Here is a 16,280-nt window from a genome sequence, read left to right as displayed (position 1 = left end):
CCGCAGCTGCCATACAGATGCCCCCCCTTGCAACATCAAATCATCATCAGAAATTAGGAAGCAGCTAAGAGAAATGTCAGTGTCTGCACAGAGGCTGTTGGGAATCAGGGCAGGTGAGTTCAGGTTCTTTTCTATTTTTACCCCACCCACAGCCAAACATTTTTTGTATACCCCGACAACCTATATAATGTCTTTGGTTAGCTTCACACGTACAGGTTCCGCAGCAGATTTGATGTCACAGAGCTGCAGCAGATTTGACTAAATAACTGAACACAGCCTCTAATGTGCGCCATCAAATCTGCTGCGGACCCTGTACATGTGAACGCACCTTTAAAGGTCATCATTTACCAGATGGCAGCAAAAACCTGGAGACAAGAACCCTAAATCGGGGAAAAGTTGCTTAGTCTTTTAGTGCCACAGTTTTTGTAAATACAAAGCTACTTAGCCAGGATGACAAGTAGAGAGCACACTCTAGTTAAGAGCTATGCGCTGCAGACATCAGAATGGCACAGCTTAATAGCTTTTTGCCCATGCTATACATAGAACGGATATGTCATAAATATCTGACAGACATGGGCCCACCTCTGGGACCTGCACCTATCTCAAGAACCAGGGTCCGCTATCTGTCTCCAGCCTGCTTGGGAGGTCAGGAAGCTTTATACAACCAAGATGCACTCAGTTTGTGCAGCTCCGACTGAAGGTCCCAAGAGCTTCCAAAGGGAATACCATTTTAATAAATAATTTGAATACCCAGATTCCCCAGACACATATACCTACAATAATACACAGTATACAGAACGGTTAACACCATAAATCCTGCTGTAGCTTTATTTCTACCCCTCCAGGTGTGGATCCAGTGTGCGCATTACACATTTCATCTCACTAACTCATTGATAATACGACCAGTTTCACCCATTATAAATGAAAGGGAGAGAAATAAAGTAGTTTCAGTGTAACACATGCACATCAAAGTCCCTCCACCGTCATGTGTGCCTTTTTTTTTTCTAGGCGGACTTAACGGAGAGAAGAAAAAAAAAACAACACACATCCACACAAAACATTGGGAATCAAAGCATGCTCTAATGGCAAGGTCACGGCGCTCCTCTTAATAGGCAGGGTGTGTGAGGCTATAATTGAACTATCTGCCTGCGAGGCATGTCTTAAAGGATACATGTCATGTAAGAGAGAGGCAGCTGTTTGGGAAAGCTGGCACAATTGTTTCAAGTGGACAGAGGTTCCACATCGTAAACCGCCACAAAACATTAACACTTCTAGTACAACATGCTGCTTATTAGACAGCCTAAGTGAATGTAATGAACAACACATCAACAATATAGAAGACACAAAAAGAAATGGTAATAAGAGGACACAAAAGAAGGAGGAGAACAACATGCTTAAAGGGTTATCCGGAGAGCAGAAAAGGTCCTACCTGTTCTGCTCCCAATGCACTACTTCCACCCTCTGGCCATCTTGAAAGTCTACCTTATGAGACAAGAAGGGGGCTGGTACATGTTGCCAGCATTGTGATCAGGCGAAATTACACTTGAATGCAATGTACAATCGTTGCTGACTCCGTAGGACTGCACCAAACTTTTCAGATATTCAAATGCCTATCAATCAGACCTGAGCATGCACTCATATGCAGGTAGGACCTCTTCTGCTTCCGGGATATCCCCTATAAGTGGAGTATGATACTAGACACAATACTAGTCTAATACTAGAAACAACCCATACAGAAAAGCAGCACTGTCACCACAGAAAGAAAAAAAATTTTTTTCCTCTATGACATATTTAAAGTATTTTTTAAATGACAGTGAAGAAATACTATTGATGGGTCATCATATCTGTATATACAAAATCGTATAGTGGTGCTGGTTGCACTGTGTGACCAAGTCCCAAACCAAGCTGCTTACTTGGTATAACTTTCAAACAATATATAAGTAATGGGACACAACAAAATTGTACTTTCAAAAACTTTATTTTTATGTAGATCTTGAAAAAAAAAAACAATAATACAAGGCAAAAATGCTCTCATAAAGAAACAAAAAGGAAAGTCACCACAGTGCACTGGACAGATGACTGTCGGTCTTCACACAATTGTGCCATGTATTTTTGCCTTGTATTATTGAACTTTTCAAGATATACATAACAAGGAAAAAAGTTTTTTGCAAGTACCATTTTGTTGGGTCATCACATCTGATCAGTAGGTGTCCAACTTTGACGGCCTCAACCAGGGCCGTTTTAATACATTGGTGGGCCCAGTGCACAGCCCTCAAGAGTGGGCCCCCCCCTTCCCTTTTAGCAAATTGTATAATGTACTGAATTTGCCCCCACACTGTATCAAGCGCCCCAATACATACAGTAGTTACCTTATAACACTTTTTCCACCATACAGTGATTACATATTACATAGAAACTGCACTAAACAAAACAGAAAGATATCACCAATGATACCATTACATAATACCGCCACATCATGACCCCTAACACTACAACCCTATAACAGAGTGCAGTTACATCCAGTGACTCACCGGGGGCGTCTTCTCCGATCAGAGTCTGTCACCTTTTCTTTTTCTCTCCATCCAGCCTGGGCCACCTTGAAGTCTTCTCCTGGCTGTGAATCTTCTCTCCAGAATCTGACAGACAAATATTTTAGGCTCCAACATATACAGTAGTTAGGTCCCTTGTACCCCTATACAGTAGTTACACCCCTCTGTACCCCTACATAGTTACACCCCTCTGTGCCTCCATAGTTTTAAGGTGTCTCTGTAGTATATAGACCCTCATGTGCTCCTCCAGTTATATACAGCCCTCTTGTACGTTCCCCCATTAGTATATAGCCCCCCTGTGCTCTCCCCCAATAGTATATAGCCCCCCATGTGCTCTCCCCAATAGTATATAGCCCCCCTGTGCTCTCCAATAGTATATAGCCCCCCTGTGCTCTCCCCAACAGTATATAGCCCCCCTGTGCTCTCCCCAATATATAGCCCCACTGTGCTCTCCCCCATAGTATATAGACCCCTGTGCTCCCCAATAGTATATAGCCCACTGTGCTCCACAATAGTATATAGCTCCCATGTGCTCCCCAATAGTATATAGCTCCCCTGTGCTCCCCCATAGTATATAGCCCCGTGCTCCCCCATAGTATATAGCCCCGTGCTCCCCCATAGTATACAGCCCCCTGTGCTCCCCAATAGTATATAGCCCCCTGTACTCCACAATAGTATATAGCTCCCCTGTGCTCCCCAATAGTATATAGCTCCCCTGTGCTCCCCCATAGTATATAGCCCCCTGTGCTCCCCCATAGTATATAGCCCCCTGTGCTCCCCAATAGTACATAGCTCCCCTATGATCCCCAATAGTATATAGCTCCCCTGTGCTCCCCTATAGTATATAGCCGCCCTGTGCTCCCCATAGTATATAGCTCCCCTGTGCTCCCCCATAGTATAATGCCCCCTGTGCTCCCTCATAGTATATAGCCCCTGTGCTCCCCCATAGTATATAGCTCCCCTGTGCTCCCCCATAGTATATAGCTCCCCTGTGCTCCCCCATAGTATATAGCCGCCCCCCCATAGTACATAGCTCCCCTGTGCTCCCCCATAGTATATAGCCGCCCCCCCCATAGTACATAGCTCCCCTGTGCTCCCCAATAGTATATAACCCCCCATAGTATATATCTCCCCTGTGCTCCCCCATAGTATATAGCTCCCCTGTGCTCCCCCATAGTATATAGCCTCCCCCCCATAGTACATTGCTCCCCTGTGCTCCCCCATAGTATATAGCTCCCCTGTGCTCCCCCATAGTATATAGCTCCCCTGTGCTCCCCCATAGTATATAGCTCCCCTGTGCTCCCCCATAGTATATAGCTCCCCTGTGCTCCCCATAGTATATAGCCGCCCCTCCCATAGTATATAGCTCCCCTGTGCTCCCCCATAGTATATAGCCGCCCCCCCCATAGTATATAGCTCCCCTGTGCTCCCCCATAGTATATAGCTCCCCTGTGCTCCCCCATATTATATAGCCGCCCCTCCCATAGTATATAGCTCCCCTGTGCTCCCCCATAGTATATAGCCGGCCCCCCCCATAGTATATAGCCCCCTGTGCTCCCCAATAGCATATGCGCTCCCCCTCCCATATAATATTGAAAAAAACAAACACTTTTACTCACCTGGATCCACGCGTTCCTCTTCTCTTCCCTCCTGTGGCCGCACTGCAGCGGTAACAAGAGGCTGCACTCCCCTTACCCTCGCGCCGACGCTTCAGTGACGTCGGGCGCTAGAGGGAGAGTGCGGCCACAAGAGTGACTGACAGGGAGGGAGCCAATGGCTCTCTCTGTCAGTATCGCTGCTGCTGAAGCGCCGCAGCAGCAGCGGATGGGGGCGGAAGCAGCGGCGGACGGGGGGGCCCTGCAGGGGGCGCCATGGAGGGGTAAGTAGATTACCCATCCATGGCGCTCCCCCCTGACAGGCTGGAGGCCGGAGCCCTGTGCGACCGCACTGGTCGCACATAGCAACGGCCGGCCTGCTCGGGGGGGCCCCTTTAACCAGTGGGCCCGGTGCACGTGCACCATGTGCCCTCTGGTTGAAGCGGCCCTGGCCTCAACAATCAGTTAAGGAATCACAATGCTCTAAAAGTCTACCTATGTTGTATATAGCTCCTTATGTTTTATAGCAGTTGCGCCTGCAACTAAAGCTCAATCCCATTTCCATGACTGGACCACAGAATTGCGGTGCTTGGTCCAACTATTAAAGGGGTAGTGCGGCAGTAAAAAATTATTCACAGAATAACACACATTACAAAGTTATACAACTTTGTAATGTATGTTATGTCTGTGAACAGCCCCCTTCCCCGTGTCCCACCACCCCCACCCCTGTACCCGGAAATGTAGTGCATTATACATACCTGATCCGTGTCGACACACGTCCGCCATCTTGTGCCAAACGTCATCTTCGGCCTGCCGGCCCGAACACCTCCGACCTTCCCGAGTGCCGGGCGCCCTCTGCCACGTCATCAGCTGCTCAGCCGCGACTGGCTGAGCATAACTGTGCTCGGCCAATCGCGGCTCAGCGGCTGATGACGCAGCTGAGGGCGCCCGGCACTCGGGAAGACCGGAGGTGTTCGGGCCGGCAGGCCGAAGATGACGTTTGGCACAAGATGGCGGACAGGCGCGACACGGATCAGGTAATGTATAATGCACTACACTTCCGGGTACAGGGGTGGGGGTGGTGGGACACGGGGAAGGGGGCCGTTCACAGACATAACATACATTACAAAGTTGTATAACTTTGTAATGTGTGTTATTCTGTGAATAATCTTTTACTGCCGCACTACCCCTTTAAATGAGTGTATACAGCTGTGCATGGTGAACAACATAAAGTTAACAGTGTATTTCAGTGTGCCTTAGTTTTTGTTTTTAAAAGCAGATGATCATTCCCCCCCCCCTAGCTTTTGTATATTACTGTGGCAGCAATACTGCTTTTGTCTCTGCTCTGTTAAAGGGGTATTCCAGAGAACAAATTTTAGTTTAGCAATTGTTTACAGGGGTTGTCTGGAATCTTTAAAAAGGTAAAAAACAAACTTTGTCTTAAACTTACAGTCTGAATTCTGCCCACTGCTACCGGTTATACTTCACTGTATGTTATGCCAAGGTCATAGTACAATGCTTCCATGGTAGGACTCTGGACATGTTCGACAACCCATTACACGTATACCTATAATCAGACTCCCTCCCTTCACAAGCAGGAGGGAACTGATTACAGAGCTATAAAGCAGCGGCTACAAACTCCTCTCGGCTTCAGCAGACACAGGTTGTTTTCCTCCTCTTTTGGGCTAATGAACTTGTATGGCGACAGTGGAGAATGTGAACCTGTAGCTCTGTGATCTAGGCTGCATTGACTCGTAAATGGAGAGATTCTCTTGATAAGTGTATACTACGGAATTGCTGTTTATATCATTCTCTAATACATACGTTAGGTTCACACTGATTTGTTAAACTACGCCCTAACAGGAAGCCTTACTAGTATATACATGAGCCCTGACGTTAACATAGGGGCTTATACCTCAGCCCACAACTAATACTGAACGCAGTGTTCAATGGGATGTCCAGTATAGACCACCTCTCTGCTCTGTACAGGTCACCTCCAAATGAGCTGAATGCATGCTACATTGTACCCATACTAACACAACAGCAGGGACATCCAGGAGCACAGTCTCTATTCCCAGTATCTCTCCACAATAGTATACACTCAAGTTCTTTAGATAAAGTGTGGAGAACCTATATCATATCCAGCGAGATCAATGCCAGAAACTATTACATTATATACTTTACACTATATTACTATTACTATACATATATTAGTCGAGGTAAAACACTGCTGCACTCCGGATGAAGTCAAAGGGCCCTATCCCACAGTAACGACAATCGACCGGATCGGCCCCATTTTGCCCGATTCGGCCGATTATCGTTCGGTGAATTAGAGAGAACGATTAGCCGATGATCGTGTCATCGGCTGATCGTTCATTTAGGGCCAGACCTAAAATCATCGTTCCCCCACCACGCATCGCTACGGTTGAATAGCTGTGCGAGGCAGGCGACCGACAATTTGACAAGCAGCATCATACATTACCTGTCCAGGGTTCTTCTCCGCGCTGTCTTCATCCCAGAGTCCTGCACGCTCTATCTTCAGAATGGCCGGTCAGCTGACGGAGCGCTCAGCCAATCACAGGCCGGGACCACCGCGGCCTGTGATTGGCTGAGTGTGGCCTGTCAGCTGACCGGCCATTCTGAAGATAGAGCGCGCGGGACCCGGGGATGAAGACAGTGCTGAGAACAAGCCTGGACAGGTAATGTATGATGCTGCAAGGACATCGGTAACGATGTCCCTGCAGCCCTCGCTCAATGATCATCGGGCCGTGGAATAAGCCCAGTAAACGAGCGGCAATCTAGCAGATCGCCGCTCGTTTACATCGTTGATCGGGCTCTCCTCGCCCCGTGGAATAGGACCCAATGTCAAACTAGCCTAAAGATTTCTGCATTGAATTTGCTGGGCACCATAAAGTTGCTTTGGCAATCTGAATGTCTAGCATGGACATAGGTGTTTCTCTAAACTCAATCTGAGGAACAGGTAAGAGCTCAGCATTACAGATACACTTTAAAGCATACCTGCTATTTAAAAAAATTAAAAAAAAACATTGACATTGGTCAGAGTCTCAGCTCTGATCATGAGAACTAGCGGGGACGTGCTTCACAGCAACTAGATGGTCCCATTATAAGTTTATAACGCTGTCTAGTGTAGTATCTGTTCGTTCTAATGAACAGTAGGGGTCCCAGATTTGATGGTGCAGATCCGCAGCAGATTCGATCTAAATAAACGAACACAGCATCAAATCTGCACCATCAAATCTGCTGCGGATCCTGTACATGTGAACGCACCCTAAAGGTCAGTTCAGACGTACAGACTTGCAGCGAGTGGCTGCGAGTCTGTCAGGTCCTGGCAGTTCACTGTCACAACATACTGCTCTACCGTCCGGCCAATCAGTGTGTTGCCCAGCCGCAGCCCCTGATTGGCCGGGCGGGAGAGCAGTACGCGGGGACCCCGTGCAGAGAGGACAGGTAATGTATATACAGACACAGCGGGCAGCGGCAGCATCGGGAGCCGAAAAGGTTAAGGGGCCGGCAGAATTACATACACGCAGCGGTCGTTCCGACCGCTGCGAGTATGTTGTGACAGTGAACTGCCAGGACCTGACAGATTTACACTGCGAGTATGTACGTCTCAACTGACCCTTAAAGGGAAATTAACAGCAGGTTAGAAGACTCTAACCAGCTGTTATGTTTCCATATGGCACAGAAAGCTGAGGATGAAGATCATATTTTTACCTTCATTACCAGGGCCGTTTTAAGGAAATCTTTAGTTAATTGTATAAGTTTATTGGACTATTTACCATAGAGCACAAATTCGGCGCACCCCACCTCTTGAATATTCATCTTCCATTTTGCAGCAATATTCTTCCATATCATTCATACCTGGAAACTGGTATAAAGACTTTAAGAGACTTGGTCAGTAGGTTTATGCTTTCCTATCTCAGGGTAGTATAAACTAGTGACAGAGAATCTGAGCAGAACGATGTATCACTTACATTGTTCTGTGCAGCTGATCCAGAGATATCCTCCTGAATAACATGGACAATAAGAAGACATCGAAAAGAGGAAAACGTAGAGGGCACTCACAATTAAAACTTATTCTTTATTTATTATCTTCTTAAAAACACCATAGCTGGACGAGCATGGGAGACGACGCCACATGCTTCTATTCAATGCAATCAATCAATTCTAATCAAGTTTTAATAGTGAGTGCCCTCTACATTTTCCTCCTTTCGATGTCTACCATGATACACTATATCTCCAGTGGAAGTGAGCACCCCATACATTATATGACCTCTTACCCCTAATTAAATCCATACTCCATTATAAGCATGAGCAGAGTAGTCTTCATGCCAGCCAGTGCCTGGGAATAAACCGGTGCTGTGTGCAGGAACAGGGTCACGGTTCAAAAAAGGACCGCGGCATCTCCACGCCAGTCTACTCATGTAAAAAAAAACACAAAACAATGTACCTAGTGGTACATTCACTTTAAATCCAGGCCTATGTCTGACCTCTTTATGACAGGTATCTGGCATTGTTAGCAATTTTGCTTTGTGTGTGGTAAATATTTAGTTAGAAACATAGAAGATTGTCAGCAGAAAAGACCACCTGCTCCATCTAGTCTAGTTTTGAGTTCTTCAGGACATGGTGGGTGGAAAATAGCTGCATCTACTGCACATACACAAAGAGGAGAATTTGCTTGCCGGGATTATGTAGGACATTATGAAGAAGTGCTGCTAAGCCAGTTGTACTTTACACTAGGCCATTATGGACATTTATGAAGGAGCCGGAGTTGGAGCTGCGTCTTACCGACTCCATGGCCCTGTGTGAAAGGAATTCGGTATTCAAATAAAAGCTTAATTAACAAGATCACAACTGCTAACAAAATAAAAATCTAAAACACGTTGTAGCATCTTAACAGCCTGTGAAAAAATGATTCACTGGGAGTACGTGTGAACGCTAACTTCTACAGTAACAATGGGCAGTTTAATTGTTAAGAAAACAGAAAAACATTGTGTGATAAATTATAGACAAAGCATTTAGCATAATGATTGTTTTAAAGATATTAAAGATGTTTATATTTCCCCTCCCAAGTGTTTATTTAGACCTTGGAAATCTACCAGAAGCAACTGTAATCTACCATTCCAGCAAAGGGGAATTCCTAAGTATTACAACCTCCAGACAAGCAGGTGAGCAGGGCACAGAACCCGCATCAACCACTCCCTAGAGGACGGTAAACTGGGACATTAATTCAGGTGCTCATGGTCTGAAATTTAATGAGACAAAAAGGGGGTCTGAGGGGGGAGGGGGGTCTGCCAAACAGAACAGATCTGCTTTACCACAGTCATCATCCACACTAGTATAGTGTGCACAATATTAAATTTTATACTATTTTTATAGTGCTGTACATAGGACGGCTTCAAATACGGAAAAAAAAATTAAAACTATATCAGGACAGACTAGATGAATCAGGCTCTGCTTACAACATTGACTTAAGAGTCCTTTAATACAGGCCGATTATCGCTCACAAGCGCTCTTAGGAACGCTCATTCCATCGATAATCAGCACGTGTATAAGTGCCAAAAGGTCAGCTGCCGAGGATTTGATCGTTTGTGAATTAAAATTTATCGTTATCGGCTGCACATCTCTCTGTGTAATAGTAGATGGGCGGCCAATAACAATAAATGTTGATGGCCATTCATGATGGCCGGCCGCTGGATTAATCACGCCATGTAAAGGCACTGCAAATGAACAATGACAGTCCTGATCAGCCTCCGTCTAAAAGGGCCCTTAGGGTCTAGTCACACTTGCAGGATCTGCTGCAGACTTAACGTCGAAGATATCAATGTAACAAAATGATGGGACAAAGCATTAAATCTACAGAATCAAATCTGCTGCATGTCTTGTAAGTGTGAATGGACGCTTGAAGGGGGTTATTCAGGCTTAGAAAAACATGGTCGCCTTCTTCCAGAAACACAAACTTGAGAACAAAAGTGGTGCAGTTTTTGAAAGAAATCTGTCATGTTTTTCTAACCCTGGATAACCTTTTTAAGGATGAAGAGAGGCCTTTGTAATTGGTCCCAATAATAGTGGAAACTCCATTAGAAGAGTACCATTAAGTCTTATACACATCTTTCAGAGCTGAAAGCCATTCTTTTCCTGGTGGTAATTACTGACAGCTTCTCACCTCGGAACAGCCAGAAATGGGTTAAAGCGGAGGTGTAAAGATGCTTCTTTGACATCAAATGAAATATCAAAAAAGAAGCTTTACAGCTTTGTACGATATATCTGTCATTCGTTGTTGGGTGTTAGTTTGGCATCCAGAGCCTCTCTTGAAATTCTAGAAGTTCCCGCACTTGCCTCCAGAACAGAACTGCAGCACAGAACACTAAGGTCGTAGCTTGTGATAATATCTGTTAAATTATACCTGTTATTAAGAACATTTTTGAGATACAACAGGGACATTTCGAAAAAATTTTAAAGGTTGAAGCCTCACTGCCGAGACCTCCATCGACCAGGAGAATGAGCAGGGGGGTAGTGTGCGTAAGTAGTGTGCTTTATGTCCTCTATGTCAATCATCTCTGCCCAGCGGCCGCATAGATTTATAATGGAGGATAGGACAGCTTAAACCTACTGACAGAGCCTCTTCAAGTCTTTAATCCAGGGAGTAAAATGTAGTAACGCATGATTCGCCTGGCTCATTCTCCTGATCAGTGGAGGTCTTAGCAGTGAGCCCCTGACCAATCAAACTTTAGACATGTCTGTGTAGCATGTCAAACGGTCCTTTAAATGACAGTGCCCATTTAAGAAAAATCCAGAGAAGCAGAAAGGATCTTTCTACTATACCTTTTCTCTGTTTATATTCCACTCATGGATTTGGCTTACAAACACTGAAGCTAAATATCCTGGGAATAGTCTGTAATCTAACCATAACCAGAAGGCTGCGCCGAGAGTGTTCAATAATCCAGTATGTAAGGAAATTCGGAAATTGTTAGGGATGTTACTGTACATTGAGAGCAGTGTTGTACTCACATGATCAAAGCTTCCCATTCAAAGAAGTTTTCTTCATTTATTGGGCCTGCAAGAGAAAAAAACAAAGAAATATGCATGGGAATCACAAAACATAAGTATTCATGGAATTACAAAGTATAGATAAATGCAGCAAGAAAACCTAAAACCTAGCAAACAAGGCCCTACAGACCCTTTCAGACTTTCAGGTCTGTCAGGTCTTTCAGACTTTCAGGTCTGTCAGGTCTCCATCATGGCACATGGTAGTCTACTGGCTAAGTTATTTTGTCTGGTGTTTTCAGTGGTATCATATGTTAAAGGGAACCTGTCACCCCCCCCCCCCCCACCCCGTGCCGGGGTGACAGGCTCCCGACCCCCCGCTACAGCCCCCTATACTCGCCTGATCCCGCCGGGTCCCGCTTCTGGATCCGGTCGGGTCACGGAGATCTCAGCCGCTGCAGACTGGATCCAGAAGCGGGACCCGGCTGGATCAGCTGAGTATAGGGGGCTGTAGCGGGGGGGGGGGGGGGTCGGGAGCCTGTCACCCCGGCACGGGGGGGCGACAGGTTCCCTTTAAGGCCCTATTACACACACAGATTTATCTGACAGACTTTTGAAGCCAAAGCCAGAAACATACTATAAACAGAAAACAGGTCATAAAGGAATGACTGAGATTTCTCCTCTTTTCATATCCATTCCTGCCTTTGGTCTCAAACATCTGTCAGATAATCTGTGTGTGTAATAGGGTCCTCTCAATGGATTAGCACTCTAAAGTAAAACTTAAAAAGCAAATAACCCTTACTATGTTTTAACGTTGACTTGCAAAATGGTAGCAGGAATCTAGTTAAATGCAATAGGAAAAACCTTTCCCATCTACCCTTGTCATCTAGTACAAATGTCTAATTTGCTCAGAGAGAATGAGAACTATTTTTTCTTATTCACAGATTCTAGGACAATCTCTAGCATAACCATATTTCCAACATCACCAGAATTACATTAACAGGGCTGCAACAAGGAGCTCAGACTGTCCTGATCCAAACGTACCTGCAACAATCCCCTCCGGTGGATTCAGCGTCAGCTCTGAAACAAAAGTAGTAGAATAAAATTAGATCTGGAGTGAAAAAAAGATACTAATGAAATGTATGACTACGGGAAAAAAATGAGTTGGCTAGCTTTCTATGATGCCTGGGCAAGGGGCTGCTAAGGTACTAAAGAGTGCATTCTCACTCACACCTTGACTGGTTTAATTGGATCACGGCAGACGGTAATGTGGTGCATCCTGGATATACGTCAGCATTTCATCAAAAGGGGACATATACAGCAACACTGGATTCACTGTAACATTCTGAACATAACCAGAAAGTGACTGTCTTTGGACACAGTTATTTAGCTGGACCCAATAGGGTGGTCTGCTACACTATTGAGTCTAGCCACATGAAATGAAGAGAAATTAGTCAGCCACTTGCTGACTACATTCAGGCCATTAAAGGGTAGGCCACAAATAGAAAACATGACTGCTTTCTTTCAGTAGCAGCATCACACTTGCTCACAGTTTGTGTGTGGTATTGTTTAGCTCCGCTCCATGAAAGTGAATGGAGCAAGTTGTTATATTGCATGCCACCTGAGGATAGCAGTGGGCAGTGGTTCACTTTTTTGGGGGGGGAAAAAACAGCCATGTTTTTCTAATCTTGGCCAACCCCTTTAAAGGTAACCAATCAGCATGATTGTGCAGATGTGATTCCCAGCAGCAAAGTATAGAGCTACTGTGCCGACTGCAGAACATCAGCAGCAGCTTTACAAAGGGGAAAAAGAAGTTTTATTATGCCGCGCGAGGCAGGGAGAGGGTCAGCAGACTAGTCGCAGCAGTGCGGAGATGACTGAAGGCAGAGAGACCAATAACGGGTTCCCCAGTGCTTCTAACGGTCTCACTGGACTGTGGAGAAAACTACTAACTGCACCGGAACGGCTCAGAGGAGGAAGGTAAGAGCCATACCTTCCTCCTCTGCGTCTCCTGTGCAATAGGGACATATCAGCAGGTTGGATTTGTGTAACCTGCTGATCGTTCCCCTTTAAGGCTTTGGAAAACCACTATACGGAGCCAATGCACACATCATCCACCCTTCAGTCTCTTATGCTGGGTCAGCTGTGCTGTTTTCCTATGAAGTAAGATATCATCCCCCATATAGGTCCCTAGGCTCTTCAATGTGATCACTCTGGGAGCAAATGATCACCCCCACCCCTTCCCAAATCTGGAATATACAACAAAACTGTCCTAAAGCAGGAAAAATCATATGGCTCGGCTTTTAAAATCAACTAAAAGGGCTTCATGTTTAATCCTAGTAATGGTTATTACTAGCCCAATACTCTCTATTTATTTGAATATAAAAATGTATGTGAATACTTTGCCTATCCCTACATGTTGCAGGCTATGACTGCACAGGTACAGGACTACTGTCATACAATGTCTCCAGATCATGGGAGAACATAGACGGATTTCAAAGCCTTGCGCCTCCACTCCTAACCACATCCCATTTAGAATTGCTACATTGAAGTGCCTTGTTTACATCCATTATTAGCGCAGGGCTTTTTGTGTTTGTGCGGTTTCTAACCTTCAAACCTTTACCCAGCATCTTTGATGTTCAGCTTTTGTGACTTAATGGCCAGGAGATCAGCCGAGAGGGTACGGCGTACAGTCAGCTGTTTGTCACTCAGCTGCGGGAGGCGAGTACCAGACCTGTGACTCAGAGGGTACAGGATAACAAGGCTGGACACTTACAAATGTGCTCAGTCCAGATGGGAGCTCTTCAGATATGGAGCAATAGTGCGGAACAGACGGCCGACACTGAATTAGCACTTGTCTGAGTCAGTCTCTTAATTATAAGGGTTTACAATGGGATTCTGTCCTATATCGCTCACCCCAACACATATACACAGTCATAAACACAACAATGTAGAAATCTAAGTTTGTGAGCAGGTCAAGAAAACTCTGCACACACAAATTTGCCCATTTCAATGGCTCCAGCCAAATATATAAACAGATGTACAGAATCCGATGCCCCTAGTGTTGCATACATGTGCCATATCACGTTTACCCACTACATGTCCAGGCAAACGGGCGTATGTCACTGAGTGATCCCAGCATTACCACCATCCCAAAAGTCTTACATACAAGTCACTTTTCCCATAGAAACATTGTTAGAGCAATAATAATAGTCATCAGCAACCTGCTAAGCCCCCATCACCTAATACTTACTGTAGGACATTGCAGCATTTTGGCCTTCTGGATACTTGACAGGTAATATATAGTTATGAATGGGTCACAATATATCGTTGTGAAGTTTATACGGTTATACGGCACCACCATGCACTCTATTTCTAGCAGCCGAACAAAGCAAAACAAAGTGTGTAAGGCCGGTGGGTTCTGATGAAAAGCATTGCAACTACAGAGGTTCTCCTAAAGCTGACAAGTCCTAAGCTCCAAGGATTCAAGTCTGCTAATCCAAGGACAGGAAGATTCTTTGTGATCTTAAGCCCCCAATCCCACTCCTCTTTTTACCCCCACCTTCTCGCTGTCAAACTTTCACCCTAGGCACAAGTAAAAGAGTGTGCACCATGGCAATGGCACCATAGTCAATCGTCATTTTATGTTGTGACAAACTATACATTTTTTTTGTTTGTTTTTTCAACTTTAGGCTGTATTCCCACGTTCAGTGTTCCTCACGGAACACGGACGTGGAATGCCTGTAACGGAGTCTCCCCCACCCGGGCAGCATCTGTGATAAGATGCTTTGAGCGAGGGAACTGTACAGATATGCGCCGCGCTGTAATGACAGAGCCGCACGGCTGATTCATTACAGCATGGCGCATATCTGTACAGTTCTCCAGCTCCCATCATCTAATTACAGATGCTGCCCGGACGGGGGAGAGTCCGTTACAGGCATTCCACGTCCGTATTCCGTGAGGAACATGGAACGTGGGAATACAGCCTCAGGCTGCGTTCATACTACGTATATTTCAGTCAGTATATGTATATTTCAGTCAGTATATTTCAGTCAGTATTGCAACCAAAACCAGGAGTGGATTAAAAACACAGAAAGGATCTGTTCACACAATGTTGAAATTGAGTGGATGGCCGCCATTTAATGGCAAATATTTGCTGTTATTTTAGAACAACGGCTGTTATATTGAAATAATGGCCGTTATTTACTGTTATATGGCGGCCATCCACTCAATTTCAACATTGTGTGAACGGATCATTTCTGTGTTTTTAATCCACTCCTGGTTTTGGTTGCAATACTGACTGAAATATACTGACTGAAATATACGTAGTGTGAATGCAGCCAAAATCTGCTTCCGAGTAAACTGTGTGCCAACCTATATAACAATCCCACAGAGGTCCTCATCCAGTTATACTAAGCTCCCGGAATGGAAAGCATGGCCAGTTATTATGCAAAACACTAACATGAAGAGGTACTACCAGAGAGCACTGTATCAGACTGGAAGGAATACATCACTTCCTGCAGGACATACAGCAGCTGATAAGTACTGGAAGACTTGACATTTTTTAAACAGAAGTAAATTACAAATCTGTATAACTTTCTGACACCAGTTGACTTGAAAAAGAAAATTTTTCTCTGGCGTACTTCTTTAAATGACCTTTAAAACGGTAGGTCTTGAGTATGCCAGGAATCATACCGTAGGTACTCTAGGTCCTGATCACACATCTTCTGCGGTTTCTTGATATTCCCTTCTGTTCCTAAGGAATGTGAGCTTATAGTTTGTCTGACAATTCTTTTAATAATGCATGGGATTAGGTGACGGGCAGGGTTACGGTCAGGGGGGTGTATAACCTGACTGTATAACCCACCCCATCACCTGACAGCCACTCACTTTATTAAAATTTAATTCACGCCCATCTGATGACACCTCACATTTTGGAATTATAACTGTAAAAAGGTCTGTAACCCAGGCTCCCTAAGCTATGTAGAGATAGTATCACATTATTGGGGTCTTTCTCTTGGGGGGGGGGGGATGTTGTGTTTACAACATTCGCCCTATAGTAAAACTGACATGTTATCTATGTTCCTCAAGTCGGTATGATTACAATGATATGTAACTTGTATAACTT

The 16,280-nt window shown here is 45.0% G+C and overlaps 1 protein-coding gene across 1 annotated transcript in view; it reads right to left on the bottom strand.

Moving 5' to 3' along the window:
• UBE2G2 (ubiquitin conjugating enzyme E2 G2) overlaps positions 1–16,280 on the bottom strand; it is a 43,426-nt gene that overhangs the window by 14,550 nt on the left and 12,596 nt on the right. The window contains exons 2-3 of the mRNA XM_069985230.1: positions 12,197–12,232; positions 11,177–11,222 (exon numbers count right to left, since the gene is read on the bottom strand). Coding sequence (XP_069841331.1) covers positions 11,177–11,222; positions 12,197–12,232 — 82 coding nt within the window. The remainder of the gene's footprint in view (positions 1–11,176; positions 11,223–12,196; positions 12,233–16,280) is intronic.

The sequence above is a fragment of the Dendropsophus ebraccatus genome, chromosome 9 (assembly GCF_027789765.1).
Source record: "Dendropsophus ebraccatus isolate aDenEbr1 chromosome 9, aDenEbr1.pat, whole genome shotgun sequence".
NCBI lineage: Eukaryota > Metazoa > Chordata > Amphibia > Anura > Hylidae > Dendropsophus > Dendropsophus ebraccatus.
Note: the sequence above shows the minus strand (reverse complement) of the source record. Positions and strands in the feature narration are given on the sequence as shown.